Genomic DNA, 16,661 nt, shown 5'->3' with positions numbered 1-16,661 from the left:
TCGAATTCATATGAGAAGGAGTAAGAGATGCTGCTGCTGCTTCTGATGATGATGATGATTTACAATATATATTTTTTTTTGGGGGGGGGTGTACAGAGATTAAAAAATATCCACCGAAACCCGGACAACGCCAGAGAAGTCCATAGTGTTCAAAAAAAAAAAGAGAGAAAAAAAACTCGTATTTCGTAAAATAAATTTTTATTCAAAGTAAAATCGTACAGGGTTTAAAAGAAAATATCATCAAACACAATTGAGTCATATTTCCTGATAAAGATTTCCATCTTCCCGATTTAGTTATCTATTTAAGTACCATTTCTTTCTAACTGTGGCGGGTACTTTGGTGCTAGTATCGGCTTTACCAGGGTGAGTTGCAACGGCTCTTCAAGTAACTGCAGATCTTGGGGTGGGTGGCAAAACGGTTGTACAGACCCATCATCTTGGGGTAGCTGCTGAACATGTTGGGGAAATCTCTGAACATGTTTTCCATGCAACAATAGAACATCATGTCGCACCACATCATCTGGAAGAAGAGAAAATAAAGAACTTATTTCAAAAAGGCGTTTGCCACTGTTACAAGAAATGCTGTCCCCTTTTTTTGTAAATAAAAAAAACATTAGATAAGTGGAAAATAAGATTAGGATAAGCCGAGACTCGAACCTGGTAAGCAAGGTTCTGAGATAGATTCAGAAAATGGAATGTTAGAATTTCGCTATTGTTACATTTCATATAAAATAGTTTAGATAGTTTGTTTGTAAAAAGAATTAATTGTTTATTCTTTTATGGAAGTTGAATTAAAAAGGTCATCTAAAAATAATGAACAATACAATTTAAAAATATATTGAAAAATAGGTTAGTTTGAAAATAGGTTAGTGAGAATTCTTTGTTGCAGAAGTGTGTTTTGGAAACGTATGCTTAAAAATGTGAGTTTGTCACGTTTTGAACCACACATCTGACGTCATAGCAAAAAGAATTCTCAATATAAGAGCTAGTTTTAGTCAGATCGAGGAGTTGAGAATCGGGTAGACGGATTCGAGTATTCAGCAAAGGCAGTCAAGCAGAGGAGGGTCCCTTTAGAAGCGAAGGGAGAACATTTAACCATGTCGAAACGAACTTGAATTCCTGACAGCAATCATCATTTCGACCGGTCGAATGAAATAAAGGACATCATCGATTTTTGTAACTGTTGTCTTCGTGTCGTCACTAAACAATTGAAGGTAATATGTAAGCATCTTTAATGAACTTTGTATAAACCCCATCCTAAGCAATGTGTCCCCTGTCCCTCCATCATAAGTAATGATTCTTCCTCTTATGTGTTAAAAGAACTAATGTGGGAGAGAGGTTGCAGGGAAGAGAAAAGAGCACCCCCCACTAAGCCACGAAGCCTATTTTGTACTCGATCAAGGCACGATAGGCTGTTTTTAGCAGATCCAGCCCAGATGTGGCAGCAGTACTCCATCCTTGGACCAACTTGGCTTTTGCACAGATAGACGTTTCGTCTCTCTGTTGCGGATATTGACGGTTGGATATTCTAAGAAAGCAACCCCTGATAGTACACACATGAAACGCTAGTCCCATTCGAAGTAATCTCCTCCGGCTGCAATGCACTTGTTGTACCGTTCCAACAACTTCAAGAATGACGTCAGAAGCAGAGATGCGTCACTGAATTCCTTTATGCAGTAAAAAATTGAACCGATCTACATTAGTAGGCACTTGTTGAACATTTACGAAGCTGATGCAGTTGATACCAGCACAGTAAGGAGACGCGTTCGTCGATTTCAATGTGGCGACAGAGATGTTACTAACAAAGCGCACTCCAAACGTGCATGCGCAGTTACCACTCCATCGATGGCAAAAGTGCATTAAGTATAGTTGTGACTATGTGGAAAACTCATTCTAAAGAATAAAAAAAAATAACAAGGAGACAAAAATTTTTATACGAATAGTGAATACTAATTCTGTTTCATTCAAGCGATTCTTTACAACGGTTGGTGCATAAAAGTTTTATGTACTAATTTACTTAAATAAGTTTCCAGACCTTTTTGATATAGGCACTTTTATTGGCAGTAGACACACGAAGTTAGTCCACTTCGAAGTAATCTCCTCCGGCTGCAATACACTTGTTGTATCGTTTCAACAACTTTTGGAAAGCCCCCATGGAAGTCCTCTTTTGTAAGCGTGTCAACTATCCTCATCATTTCCTTGGCGCATTGCCATGGTGAAAATGCCGCTGACCCGATTTGAAGATTAATGGCCTCTTCCGACGGAATATTTTCCTGAACTCCTTTAAAAGCTCAATATTGTATTTCTTGGTGACTGTGTGTCCAGTGCGAAACTCACTGCATGTAGTTTTTGGATATATTTCCTCTGTCTGGCCTTCTTGGGTCTGAGAAAGCCCGCATGCTTCCACTGAGAACTATGTCCCTTTTTCTCCGGGTCATAGCAGTAGATCAAGCTTTCATCGCAAATGACCAGAGCATCAAGAACTGTGGGATCTTAATTGAGCAACTCGACCCCCTCTTGCTGTCTCTGAGAACCCTTGGGGCAAACCTCACGAAAATATTCCGTATCTTCAGTTCCGTGTGAATCATTCTGCGTACAGTTCCTACACTGACATCCAACTCTCTACTTATTGTCGCTATTAAGACACGACAGTTTTTATCCATAACATTCTTTATTTGGCCAATAAATTCTGGTGGTCTGACTTCCTTACTACTCCTACAACTTTCCTCATTCTTCACAGAATCACGGTCCTGGGTATCACCTAAAATTATATCCGATGGTGAGGCCCCAGCTTGTGGGCCTTGGGGGGTGTGGAGCCACCCTTTAATTGCCATTGCTCCTGACCCGGAATGGTAGTACCTGTTAGGGTCCCAACTATGGGTTAAATAGAATCCGACTTAAAAAGCAAATATACTGCATTAAAAATCCTTCCTCAAAATAACTAGATTCGGCATTAAATTACCTGAAAAAGGTTGATATGCCGTAAAACAAAAACAACCAACCAATCACAGACTCACTGCCTACCTTGAATCTTTATACCATTCAAAAACTGATGTTCGATTCATGGAAGGCGGTCAGAAAGCAATCCGAATACATTTCTGTGTAATTTTTTCAAGTTTAAAACAAAAATTTTATTGCATATCGGTATTCTAAAGTGACATCACGTTTAGATTGCATTTTTGAAATTCACCACTGTGAAACTGACAATCAGGCTTAAGTAGGGTGTATTCCGATTCCTGTTGTAGCTGTTCCTTTGAATTTGAAATTATAAAAAAGTTAGTCAGTCATCTCAGAAGATATGTAGCAATGACATACTGAATTTTCAAGAGTGTACGACAATTTAAAATGCCTGTATAAAAAAGTCTGGAAATATATTCAAGCAACACTGTATACTAATGATTCCAGGTTTACTCGAAAAAGTTAAAGACATTTTGGATAAAATCGATGAATGGCACGACTAGATGCTTTATATAAATGAATCGAATTTGTAAATGATAAATTAATAGCAACTGATTTTTCAAGAGGATTGCTCAATAATCATTTGTTTACATTAGACTTGAAGATAACCATGTTGTAGTTGGTAGAGAAACTTTATGCTGTGTGTATTGAATCCTTTTTTGCATAGGAGACCACTTATCAAGGCCCAGAGGCCATTCGAGGATAAGGGTTAAATAGTGTACAGTAGTCAATGGGACAATACCATAGGAATCGTAAATAGTGCAAAATTTGGTAAATTGGATTAGTAAAGGGAAACGGCTGAAAAGCTTATATATATATATATATATATTTTTTTTTTTTGCATGGAGTTCACCACTTATCAAGGCCCAATGGCCACTCGGGGATAAGGGTTATTGTGTGTATAGTAATAAATGGGATAGTGTAGCAATAGTATTGGAGAACAGATAAGGTGTTATGAATTAGGGGGGGCGGTTCATCAGGAATTTGTTTGTGTTGGACTTGAAGACATCCAGGTTGAAGTCGGGAGGGAAACAGGCAAGCGGAACAGAGTTCCACAGGCGTGCAGTTCTAAGAAAGAAGCTTTGTTTAAAAGAAATACAAACCTGATCACCCATGAAATACTGGCTACCGCTATTGCGCATGCACAAGGTTCTCTCCATGAAGGGCATAACGCGGTTGAAGGTGTTCATGTATCTCCAGTACATGTAGTTCTGAAATAAAAAAAGAAAGATGACAGTTACATCATAAAGAAATAAAAACTTGTATAACCAAAGATTAAAGTATATGATATTTTTCACGACGAGTCCATTGTAAAAAAATACTCATACCACAATAACATCATGATGATATATATATTTATTAAAATTGTACATACTAGCAGGACCCGTGGAATGTCCCCGGAACGAGCAATATATTCAATCAACAAATGTGTTTTAACCAAGCTGATATTTTTTCTGTGTTATGCAAGAAATTAGTTGTCTGAACAGAAAAATACAATAACGCGAAGCAACTATGAATTTATTAACATTTCTATAAAAAACATTGTCCATTGTATTTTAAATATAGAACTGAACCAAATGAGGCAAATTGATAAGGACTAACAAATGGCCGGAAAGTAATATTGTGCTACATAGTTCAATACAAATAAAAATTCCATAATTTACTGATTCTCTTTGTAGACAATGTTCTTTTTGCCCTCTTTTCGAATGCCCTCTTTTTTTACGAAACGTTTTGCTGATTCTTTTTTCTACCACTAGTCTCTCCCTCTTTGACAGGATCCAAAAAGAGAGTCTCAAATCCAATAGGTACTGCACGCCGAAACGACTATGAATTCTTTTCTCACAGCATTACATCAATAATCATACATTGTTATAATGATATTAGAAAGAAAGATGATGTCACATGGAGGTCATTCGCATATTCTTTCACAGTGTTGACAGATTAGCCTTTTCAAATATTTCATATTTTTAATTTTCGTGCATATACTCATCGGAAACAAATTAGAAATTATTTTAATAAACTAGTAAAAGAAAGAAGTTTTTACTTGCTAAAAATGAATATATTTGGGAGTTATATTCTTAGAATTTTATATTGTTTCTTTTAATCCTCGCCATGATGTAAAGTTTAATTCTTCCGGCGTTTCAAAAACATCAAATAACAACATGCGGACTTTGCATTAATTTTTTTTGTCTTCAACTTAACATCATGGCGAGGAAAAAAAATTCTGACGAAGGAATATAACTCCGAAATATATTAATTTTAAACATGTAAATAATTGTTTTTTTTTTATATAATATTGCGTTGAAATCGACTTTCAAACGTATTTCATAAATATTTTCAATTAATATTCAAATTCAATCAACGCTCCTAACACGGAAAACACTAATATATATATATATATATATATATATATATATATATATATATATACTTAATTTACTCACATAAAATTAATATACGAAAGTATAAATTTATGCGTAAACTTTAATTATTTACTTCAAAAGTGCTCAATCCGTAGGTAGAGCTAGTTAGTAAGTTATAAAATATATATGGCGATTAAGCTACACTGAATATTCCGCATTCCATCCACTCCAGGACTCTTCAGGCTTATGCGCATAAACCTGAAAGGTCCTGGAGTGGATGAAACGCGGAATATTCAGCGTAGCTTAATCGCCATATATATTTTATAACTTACTAACTATATATATATATATATATATATATATATATATATATCTGTGGACATATATCTTATTTCATTATAATATACACCAATCCTTATTTAAGAAGTTCAATGTAATTACAGAGCAAGAGGGTGAATGAATGACGAAAGTCTATATTCCAAAGTTCATAATGTTGACTATCTTATTTCCTTTTGATGGATTGATTGTTGCTATTTCTTCTGATGAGTTAAGGGCAAAATTTATTCACTAGTTGATATAATAATTAAGTGATTGATTTTGCGCTACGAAACAGATACTGTCAAGAATTGTAAAAGTCAATTGAATTAAAGGAATTAATTATAAGATGGTCAAAATGCTTGAAATTCTGAATTTTTGAGATAAGACGTGAATGATTGTGTTATTAATCCGATTATTATTCTCATCGTCGGCATTATTAGCACAACATTTCGGTCGCAGCAACTTAGTAAGGAAAAAGAGGGTTGTCTCTGCATTACAAGAATTCGAACCGTTTGTTGTTAATATTAGTGAAAGAAGTGTTTCACGAAACAGAGGATTGATGCCCATGTGCATTTAAAAAAAAAGAGACACGATGTAAGACTTTTTTGTTGTTGTGAAGTTACCTTCCTTGGGATAGGTATATATCATGTTTTCCTTTTCAATGATTTTGTAATTAGAGGCGTCCAAATGCAACTTAAATCTATGCAGGGGTGACTAATGATGTTATTATTTTCTATCATATGGCTGCCTCTTTAAGTTTTCTATTATTCTTATCTTGTGTGTTATTAGCACAAACTTTCGGTCGCAGCGACCTTCTTCGGGTCTTTAGAGCATGCTTCTTTTCCTATTAATGAAAAAAAGGGTTGTCTCAGCATTACAAGAATTCGAACCGTTTGTTTGAGGGTGGGTTCGTAGATCATAAAGAAGATTCAATCATCGGGAGTCACTAAGATATCTGTTAAATGTTTTTCTATAGCTCAATTTTTCCGAATATCTATACTAATTGTTAATATTAATGAAAAAAAGTTTTTTTTACGAAACAGAGGATCGATACCCATGCATACTTTTTTTTTTTTTTTTTTTTTTTTTTAAGAAACATGATGTAAGAGTTCCTTTGTTATTGTGAAGTGACCTTCCTTGGGATGGGCATATATCATGTTTTCTTTTTCTGTGATGTTTTTTTTACATAGTGATCACCACTTATCAAGGCCCGGAAGCTACTCAGGGATAAGGGTTATTGCAAGTACATTACGTTAGTGTGGAGATTTGATGACGTGTTTACTTAAGGGGGCGGTTCACCAGGAACTTGTTAACGTTGGGCTTGAAGACATCCAAGTTGTAGTCCGGTGGGAAGCAGGCAGACGGAACAGAGTTCCACAGGCGTGCAGTTCTAAGAAAGAAGCTTTGTTCATGGAATCCACGTTTTGATTTAGGCACAGATATAGAGTGGGGGAAATTTTTCACTGTGGATTCAGCTAGACGGGTGTTTTTCGTGAAAGATTGGCGAGGGGGGCCAGAGATTAGAGTTCAGACGAGCACCTGCCATGGAAATAACGATAAAACAAGGATAGGCTCGCAACGTCTCTTCTGTGGGAGAGAGGTTGCAGGGTAGAGAAAAGGGCATCTCCCACTAAGCTAATGATGTTATTATTTCCTCTCATATGTGCTGCCTCTTTAAGTTTTCTGAACCACCATCTTTCCCGGAAAATCCGTTCTGTTACTCTTTGTTTATCATGTTTAATGTTTGTGCAAAATTTCAAAAAATTCCAAGATATCGTAGTTATTGAGAAAAGTGCGGATAGGCGAACGGACGAACGGACGAACGGACAAAGATAAACTTACAGGTCAAACCCTCCTGTTCTGGGGGATCAAAAAGGAACATTGTATCATGGGCATAGTGAAAAAGTACATTCAATCCTGAGCAACGTCGGTTCTTCCTGCTAATATTTAGATAAAATAAAAAAGAAACTCAAGATTCAAACTTACATCGTAGTTGCTGCAGTTGCCTTCACCTCCGAAACCATAGTCGTTCATGTTGTACTGTGGACAAGAAGGAAAAAAAAAACTATTATTTACTAGCAAGACCTGTGAAAATTGCACAGCCGCATCTTTCTGTGGACGTTCAGCATGATTGGAGACCCCCGCGATATTATTGAAGCCCTTTTGTTAAAACTGTAAAAATATTTATCTTAGTAATCTGATTAATGTAGTCTTAGAACATCCATCCATAGCTTTGAGTCCCTGAGGGATATAGACCATCCAAAACTTCGTAGATGCTTTTGTAGCGAAGACTTCTTTTTTCGGGGTGGGGTGCTGGCCCCACGCCCAACCTTCCCAGAAGGTACATACAGCGCCTAGCCTTCCAAAATGGTCACTCATCTGGTATTGGTCAGGCTCAACGTTGCTTAACTACGGTGATTTAGCGAGAACCGGTGTGTCAACGTGATCGTGCCGTACTGTGTTCGAACATATCTGGTTATTACAGTTTATCGCCAATATTCTTATAGGAATCTGTGACATATTTCCATTGTATGGACGGCCGGCACGAACCGAAACATCACGATATCATTATAATATACAGGACAGATACTACCTTAGATGCTATACAGAAGACCAAGAAAGTATATATTAGTTCCACCGATAGTCCAAAAGCGACATACATTTTTTCTTATTTAAATTTCTGTTTTGTACAATGCGTCTTCGGTGATCGGGAGATACTATTTATTAAAAAAGGAGGATAGAAGGTGAAAACATACGACGAATATTAAATAAGCGTATCTATATATTAATAATTTAATGTTCGTAGTATGTTATTACAGTTCTATCGTCCTTTTTAATAAATAGAATCTTCCGATCGAATAATTTATAATCTGGAACCCGTGACACACGTACGTTAGTGAAAGGTACTATGGTATTAATATATAGAAAAACTAGCAATCTGCGAAGCATTGCCCGGATTTAAAATACGCTTAGATGTGATATTTTGATTGATGCAAATTTCGTATTTATTATTATATTATATTGGGCCCAATTTATAGTAACGATTAAAAATAAATGAGTCGTCCACCACCACCGAGAATCGAAACCAAAACATTTAGCTTACAATTTACTTTTTCCTTTGACGTTAATGCCTGAGCTATCAAAGCACGAACCTATAGCTATTACGTTACGCATGCATATTCGTAATGCCGTCGTTTGACCATCACCTGTCAAATTCAGTTTTTTTAATTTTCACACATTTGCATCAATTTTCTCCGACTAAAGCCCAAATATAAAGTTTCGCATGGTTCGAATACCCTATATAGTAAATTTCATGTCTGTAGTCCAAAAACTGAGAGAGGAGTTTGGTAGGCCAAATTTTTTAAGCAAATATATAAACGCATAAATAAATATATATAGAAAGAGGTTTGTGTTTACTATAAACTTTTTACGCAAATATTACGCAAGTATAAATCATATAGAATATGTGCATGAATATAATTACCCGTAATAATTAACTAAAGATGATCATCCCATCAGAAAACCGAAAAAAAAAACCCAAAACAAATAGGGAATTAATTAAAATGAATGTTTAAGAGAATATGCAAATTAGCTAGATCTTTTGCTAGTGAATGCAAATCCACGACCCATATATAACAAAGTTGTATTTTATTTTTAAACTAGCGGGGGTACCCGGCGTTGCCCGAGTGTTTGTTTCCGGGACGGGGGGGGAGTTTTAAAAAATGTTATGGTAGGTAAGTAGGAAGGATCAAACCCGGAGTCATGAGTAAAAGTAGGAAAATAAAGTGTGAAAAAAAAAAAAAAAACATCTTCAACGTTAACAGGTCGGCCACCAAGAAAAGTCCATTCCAGTTGTTTAGGAAAAAAAACAAAAAAAAAACGACTACGGTAGGTCGGCGCGAACGTGAAAATATAATGTGAATTCTCCAGCACGCTAACCACTACGCCACAGAGCACTGTAGTTAGTTTAGTGATTTTAAATAACTTCACATGAAAGAACTACGAAGTCAAACCGGTGTTCTCTTCTCAACTGTTCCTTGTGAACGATCCCCAAACGGTGTTAAGTGGTGGCAGGGGGAGGAGGAATTTATTAGAGAGAAAATATTTTACCACTTCCATTGATCTTAACCGATTTTGGCCGTGACTTCTCAGCAGAAAAAGTATAGAAATCTAAGATTATCGAGGAATTTGAGAAATAATAAGCCGATAACACACCTCAGATATTGTTCTGCAGTTTGTGCATATTATATTTGCATGAAATATCTTGACTTTTAATCCTATTAATGTCAAAATCAGTCGGGAAAAAATGATTTCATTTTATTTATATATATATATATATATATATATATATATATATAATATATATAGAAGAAGAAGAAGATAGAAAGAACAGATAGAATAGAAAGAATAGAAGAAAATATTTTACCACTTCCATTGATCTTAACCGATTTTGGCCGTGACTTCTCAGCCGAAAAAGTATAGAAATCTAAGATTATCGAGGAATTTGAGAAATAATAAGCCGATAACACACCTCAGATATTGTTCTGCAGTTTGTGCATATTATATTTGCATGAAATATCTTGATTTTTAATCCTATTAATGTCAAAATCAGACGGGGAAAAATGAGTTCATTTTATTTATATAGAAAGAAGAGAAGATAAATAGAAAAAAATGGGTTTTAATATTAATAGCAACACACACACACATAAATTATAGGAGTATAGCCAGATTTTAGATGAGGCGAAGACTCACATTGACTGGCCAATCATACCGAAACAAACAGTCTGTCTTAATATCCTTAAAAATACATTCAATCTCATATTCTTAAAAGAACAATTATAAAACCACTCTAAATAAAGAAATACGCGGAAATATAGAATTTTAAGGATTTGAAAATAATAGACTCACCCTGAAGTTTCCGTTCTTCCAGTGGTAGTACCTCATGTAATCGTGCATGATTTCATAGAAGCAATCGCTGATGTAGTCACACCTGAACATGTCCATGGGGCTCTTGGGGTAGAAATCTGCAAAAAATATCAGATAATTAATAATAACCCACTAAAAATCTTAAATTACAAATATTAATAATATAATAGACTTACCCTCCCCTTCACACACTAAATATGTCACTCACAAAAACTTTATTAACATTTTAAAACTCCGTTCGTTCACATTTGGGTTGAAATTAATCTTCAGGACAAGTATACAGATTATTTTGATAGAGATATACTTCATATCACTCTGCATAAGTATTTGTGGCGGGGGGTTATCGTCCGGTGAATTTGAAGCTTATTCAAAATTACACTTCCTACCGATAAGAATTTAATTATTGTGTCACTAAAGTCATTGACATGTTAATAAGAGAATGAATCAGGAAAAAGATTTATATACTCGGCGGAGTCATATTGAGAACTTTAAAATGACAACTAGTGTCTTAATGCTAAACATTCAGTAATACAAGTAAAGAAACCTCACTAATATCACATTATTGAAAAAGAAAACAGTTTTAAAAAGGTTCGGTCATAGATCGAGGGACCAGAGTTCAATACTCGTTCGAGTCAAACGAAAGATTCAAAATTGCTCCCTCCTGTTTAAAGCTTTTATTAACTCTACTCACGATTTCTTAAATTTTTGTAAAACTCAGTATTTAGCATGTCTACAATTACGCTTGAACATGTCCATGGGACTCTTGGGTTGGTTGGTTGGTTATTTTGTTTTACGGCATATCAACCCTTTTGGGTTATTAATTGCCAAATCCAGTGATTTTGAAGAACAGTTTTTTAATAGAGTATATTTGTTTTTTTAAGTCGGTTTCTATTTAAGCCATAGTTGGGACCCTAACAGGTACTACGACTCCGGATCAGAGTGGACCTGGGAGCAATGGCAATTAAAGGGTGGCTCCACACTCCCCAAAGCCCACAAGCTGGGGCCTCACCATCGGATATAGTTTAAGGTCATATTCAGGACCGGGACTCTTGAGGTAGAAATCTAGTCAAATGAAAGTGGAATGTTTATTGCCATGGTTTTTTTAACCACTATATCATTTTTAAAGATGCTACCTAAAAAAGTATCTCTCTATTTCATATGGGGTTTAAAAATTGCGTTCTACACGTGAAAATTGGTTATGTTGAAACTAGTGTAATGTTATGACCCTTTTAGGCTGTAGTATCTGTTAACTGTGGCAATCGGGGCCAAGGAGCTAAACATTATTATTATTATTGTTATTGTATTATTATTAATTGATTTGAGCGACGGATGATCGCTGGATCAGTTATTATGATTAGAAGAATAAACAATTAAATTGATTGACGTGTGAATCGCAAAAGGAATGCGAAAATAGAAAATAGATGTAAACATTCTTTTGGATTTGGATAAACATATAACTAGATGGGGACATTAGGTTGGGCTGAGACACGTAATTAGGTGACATAAGAGAACACGTGATGTAGTTAGTTTTGGAGAGATGTAGGGAGTTGAGATCTGACCACCAAAGCGGACAGACGTCTAGACAGGGGTGGACAGACAGCTAAGGAGCGAGCTGTAAGAAAAGAAAATGTAGACGAACTGCAGATCCTGTGAAAATCATTTGAGACAACTGTAATACATTTATATTATAAAAATATAAACGGTGTGTTATGGTTTCACAAATAAGAACAGATGTCTCAATTGGATGGTGATCGCTCCATGGTTCGTCTCTGAGCAGCGGGAAGATACAGAAGAACTCTCCAAGAAATAAGGTTTGAAGCATATATTATTCTTCTTACATATGAACTGAAAAATATCCCGTGTGATAAGTCTGATACAACATGACTCAGTTTACACGTCAGTATCATATGCTCGTGGCTAAACAACATACATACGATTTATACGTTTTTTATCTGTCTGTTAAAAGAACAATATCTCACATCCACTAAATAACACATGACATGTTTTAATATATACTCTCCTCCAATATAATCGATGTACAACACTAGCAGGGTAACCTGGTGTTGCCACTGTGTATTTAACATCAATCTAATTATCCCTCTCGATCTTTTGTCCCTTTCTTCTGCTTTTCTCCTTTTGTTCTCAACCCTATTTCTCCCGAGCCAATTCCATTCCTCTCTCTTAACATACACATACATTTACACATAGATACCTTTTATTTTATGTAGACCCCTCTAAAAAAAGGTCAGCATAAGGGAAGTAACACCTTTATGAAACAGAGTTTCCTCCCTTGTGTAAAAAGTAACTCTCCCTTGATGGAATCTGCAGCACTTTAGGATAAAATGATAAATTCTTTTTTTCTAAATTTTAGATATTATCTATCTCGGACAACGCCGATCAAGTGTATGCTAACCTTGTGAAGCTTTGGTTTATAGTTTATTATTTTTAGCCAGGCACACAGACAACTATCGTTTATATAATAGACTGTTTTGAAAATGATTTTATTTAGCTGATAATATTAGTTGTTTTTTTTAATATCGGTAAATTGAATGTTAGCGATGACTCCATAATTTCACAGGGTTTACGTAATTGCAATCGTTTACATTCGCATGTTATACATATCATATATACAACTGGACAGGAGCCGCTCGGCGTGCCCTATCCAGCCGTTATAGAGTTAAAAATCGGCTTCGATACCTAGTAGGTGATGCTCTTTTCTCTTCCCTGCAACCTCTTTCCCACAGAAGAGACGTTGCGAGCATGTCTCTGCTTTGTCATTATTTTCATGGCAAGTGCTCGACTGAACTCCAATCTATGCCCCCCCCTTGGAAAAATTTCACAAAGCACTCGGCTAGCTATCCTCGAGTGGTTTCCAGGCCGGGATAAGTGGGGTATTCCCATGAAAAATGTTACTTACTGTATTCACGGGCCAAGTACCTGCAAATAGCCATAGTTTCGGGCATCATGTCACCATTATCAAACTGCATACAGGGCAGGTAGTTACAGGGGAAATCTGAAAAAAGAGAAAATAAATGAATATACATCGAAATACATTTTTTTCTATCACGTCGAAATATTATTTCCATAATTTTAATCATCATAGACATTTCTTTTGCCGTTCAATTTTAGCGATGGTTTTTCAGATTAATGACAGGTATTTTTTGGCAGTAGATGTATAGACGACTAAGTTATAATCAGCAAGGAAGCAATCCTATAATAATGTGTCCTATAGAAGGAAATTTCTTTTAAATTAAAACACACAGTAAAAATCCCTAGATCTAAGAAAGCCTTCTACTCAAATAGTTTTTCCCCATAACTGCTAGACTCTGCTCCGACTGTACTGACATGCAGAAGTTCAAGTGTAATGTAAGCAGAGGTTTTTTTGCTCAACTCCCTGCCTAGTATACCTGATAGTAGCTCCTTGACACAAAGTGGCACTGTGCCTTGTATGTGGTGAAAATGTAATTAAAAAAATCTCGTTTGATGCTAATCAGAAAGAGGAAGACGGCAAAATTATTTGTATGTGTGATAGGAAGACGAGTGTTTTATTTGCATGTTATACGTGATCAAGCAGCCTCACTCATCCGGCATTGAAAAATATAATTTGCTAAAAATCTGTGTTGAATCAATATAATTTCATATTTGCTTGAATGTTAAGAAATAGAAAAGTATAAATCTAATGATGAAAGCACTTGCTGCGAAGCTAACAACCTAAGCCCGGACTATTGGAAGTCGGAAAAATGAAATCGATAAAATTAAATAACAGTTCCTTTTCTACGAAACAGGTGCTGTCAAGAATCGAACATATATATATATATATATATATATATATATATATATATATATACACACACACACACACACACACACATATATATATATATATATATATATATATATATATATATATATATATATAACCATATGACCCGAGTTTCGCCGTCTCGAAAGAAAATGATACCCCTTGTAGGGGCAGCTGCGCATGTAATTACGTGGGAAGGATTGCGCACTCCCCAACCACATCTCTCCTTAATCGGTACTGTTTGTGTCCAGTGGAAAGGAAAAGTCCAGGCCGACTGGAAACAATGCTGAGATACGTTGAGAGCACATACAGCACCTGGAAGCCCCAAATGGTTACCTATCTGGTACTGGCCAAGCTAATCGTTGCTTAACTTGATCTGACGGGAACCGGTGTGTCAAACGTGATTATACCGTATCTGTACACTAGGTATATTAAGATCTGTACACTAGGTATATTAAGATCTGTACACTAGGTATATTAAGATCTGTACACTAGGTATATTAAGATCTGTACACTAGGTATATTAAGATCTGTACACTAGGTATATTAAGATCTGTACACTAGGTATATTATAATCTGTACACTAGGTATATTAAGATCTGTACACTAGGTATATTAAAATCTGTACACTAGGTATATTAAGATCTGTACACTAGGTATATTAAGATCTGTACACTAGGCATATTAAGATCTGTACACTAGGTATATTAAGATCTGTACACTAGGTATATTAAGATCTGTACACTAGGTATATTAAGATCTGTACACTAGGTATATTAAGATCTGTACACTAGGTATATTATAATCTGTACACTAGGTATATTAAGATCTGTACACTAGGTATATTAAGATCTGTACACTAGGTATATTAAGATCTGTACACTAGGTATATTAAGATCTGTACACTAGGTATATTAAGATCTGTACACTAGGTATATTATAATCTGTACACTAGGTATATTAAGATCTGTACACTAGGCATATTAAGATTTAAGTCAGTCCCTTGCATGCAAAACGGAGACTCTATTTTTGGAGAAGACACATCAATAAGGTAGCTTATATAAAGTACACGAATAAAGTTACAATTTCTTACCACTTCTGCAACGATCCCAGTCGGAGAATTCATATCTCTTGTCCATGTATTTGACACCGGCCATAGCCATCATCATACGAAGGATCTCGGCACGTCCGCGGCCATTGAAGTAATGGAGGGTGTAGTTAGGCATGCTGGAGTTGGTTTCGGCTTGTGCACTACCAAAAAGGAGAACGAGCTGTTGTGGTTTGAGTGACTGTAAATCTTCTCTGACGACCGAAGCACAAACTAACCGCGTATTTATACTCTCGGGTTAATCAAGTTGTTAGCGTTAATTAATAGGTAGACGCTTACCAATTCAAGGACACTAATTTAGTATTCCTCAGTTGAGAGCACTTAATTTCCTTTGCACTTTACTGGAACTCATTATCAATTGGCTCTTACTAATTCCAATGCACTTTATCTGAGGTTATTTTATATGTGGACAATAGTCTTCGCGTAAATGGGACACTTTATGAAGGTGTTTTCAATGCGAGTCTGAATAATTAAGTTGAATTTAAAATCCTTATTTGCGGCGAGAGATACTAAAGAGTTATACGTTAAAAAGTCTTTGTACATATTAGATTTTTACAGATGTATTAATGAATCTAATATATATATATATATATATATATATATATATATATATATATATATATATATATATATTGATGTATCTATATATGTGTATGTATATGAGATTCAATAATATATCTGTATATATATATATTATCTGTATATCTGTATATATATATATTATATATATCTATTCATAAAAACCCGCTAGTATATATATATATATATATATATATATATATATATACTAGTATATATATATATATATATATATATATACTTGTATATATATATATACTAGTATATATATATATATATATATACTAGCGGGTTTTTATTAATTACCATTGTTACTATATATATATATATATATATATATATATATATATATATATATATATATATGTATTTCATAATGTTTTTAGGGATACAAAATTTAAATATTGCAATTAGGAAGGGAAGACTTTTATGATTCATGATTAAAAGTAAATTTGTATATATATATATATATATATATATATATATATATATATAGTGTTATAATGGAATAAATCCAGAGGAAATCCGGGTATGAGAGCTCAATGTGGTAAACAGAGCAATAAGATAAAAATTATAACACGGAAATTACATAATTGTCGATGCAATA

General features: G+C 34.9%; 1 protein-coding gene across 1 annotated transcript; it reads right to left on the bottom strand.

Annotated features, from left to right (window-relative positions):
• Window positions 1–355: 355 nt before the first annotated feature.
• On the bottom strand, window positions 356–15,593 carry LOC145265289 (S-crystallin SL20-1-like). Its single transcript, XM_080121067.1, has 6 exons — window positions 15,461–15,593; window positions 13,483–13,578; window positions 10,548–10,663; window positions 7,626–7,679; window positions 4,062–4,169; window positions 356–520 (listed from the first exon to the last, which is right to left on the bottom strand). Exons 1-6 carry the CDS (start codon window positions 15,591–15,593, stop codon window positions 356–358), a joined length of 672 nt encoding a protein of 223 aa, XP_079977193.1.
• Window positions 15,594–16,661: the final 1,068 nt, after the last annotated feature.

This window comes from Euprymna scolopes, chromosome 40, assembly GCF_053919585.1.
Source record: "Euprymna scolopes isolate OS-2025 chromosome 40, ASM5391958v1, whole genome shotgun sequence".
Taxonomy (NCBI): Eukaryota; Metazoa; Mollusca; class Cephalopoda; order Sepiida; family Sepiolidae; genus Euprymna; species Euprymna scolopes.
Note: the sequence above shows the minus strand (reverse complement) of the source record. Positions and strands in the feature narration are given on the sequence as shown.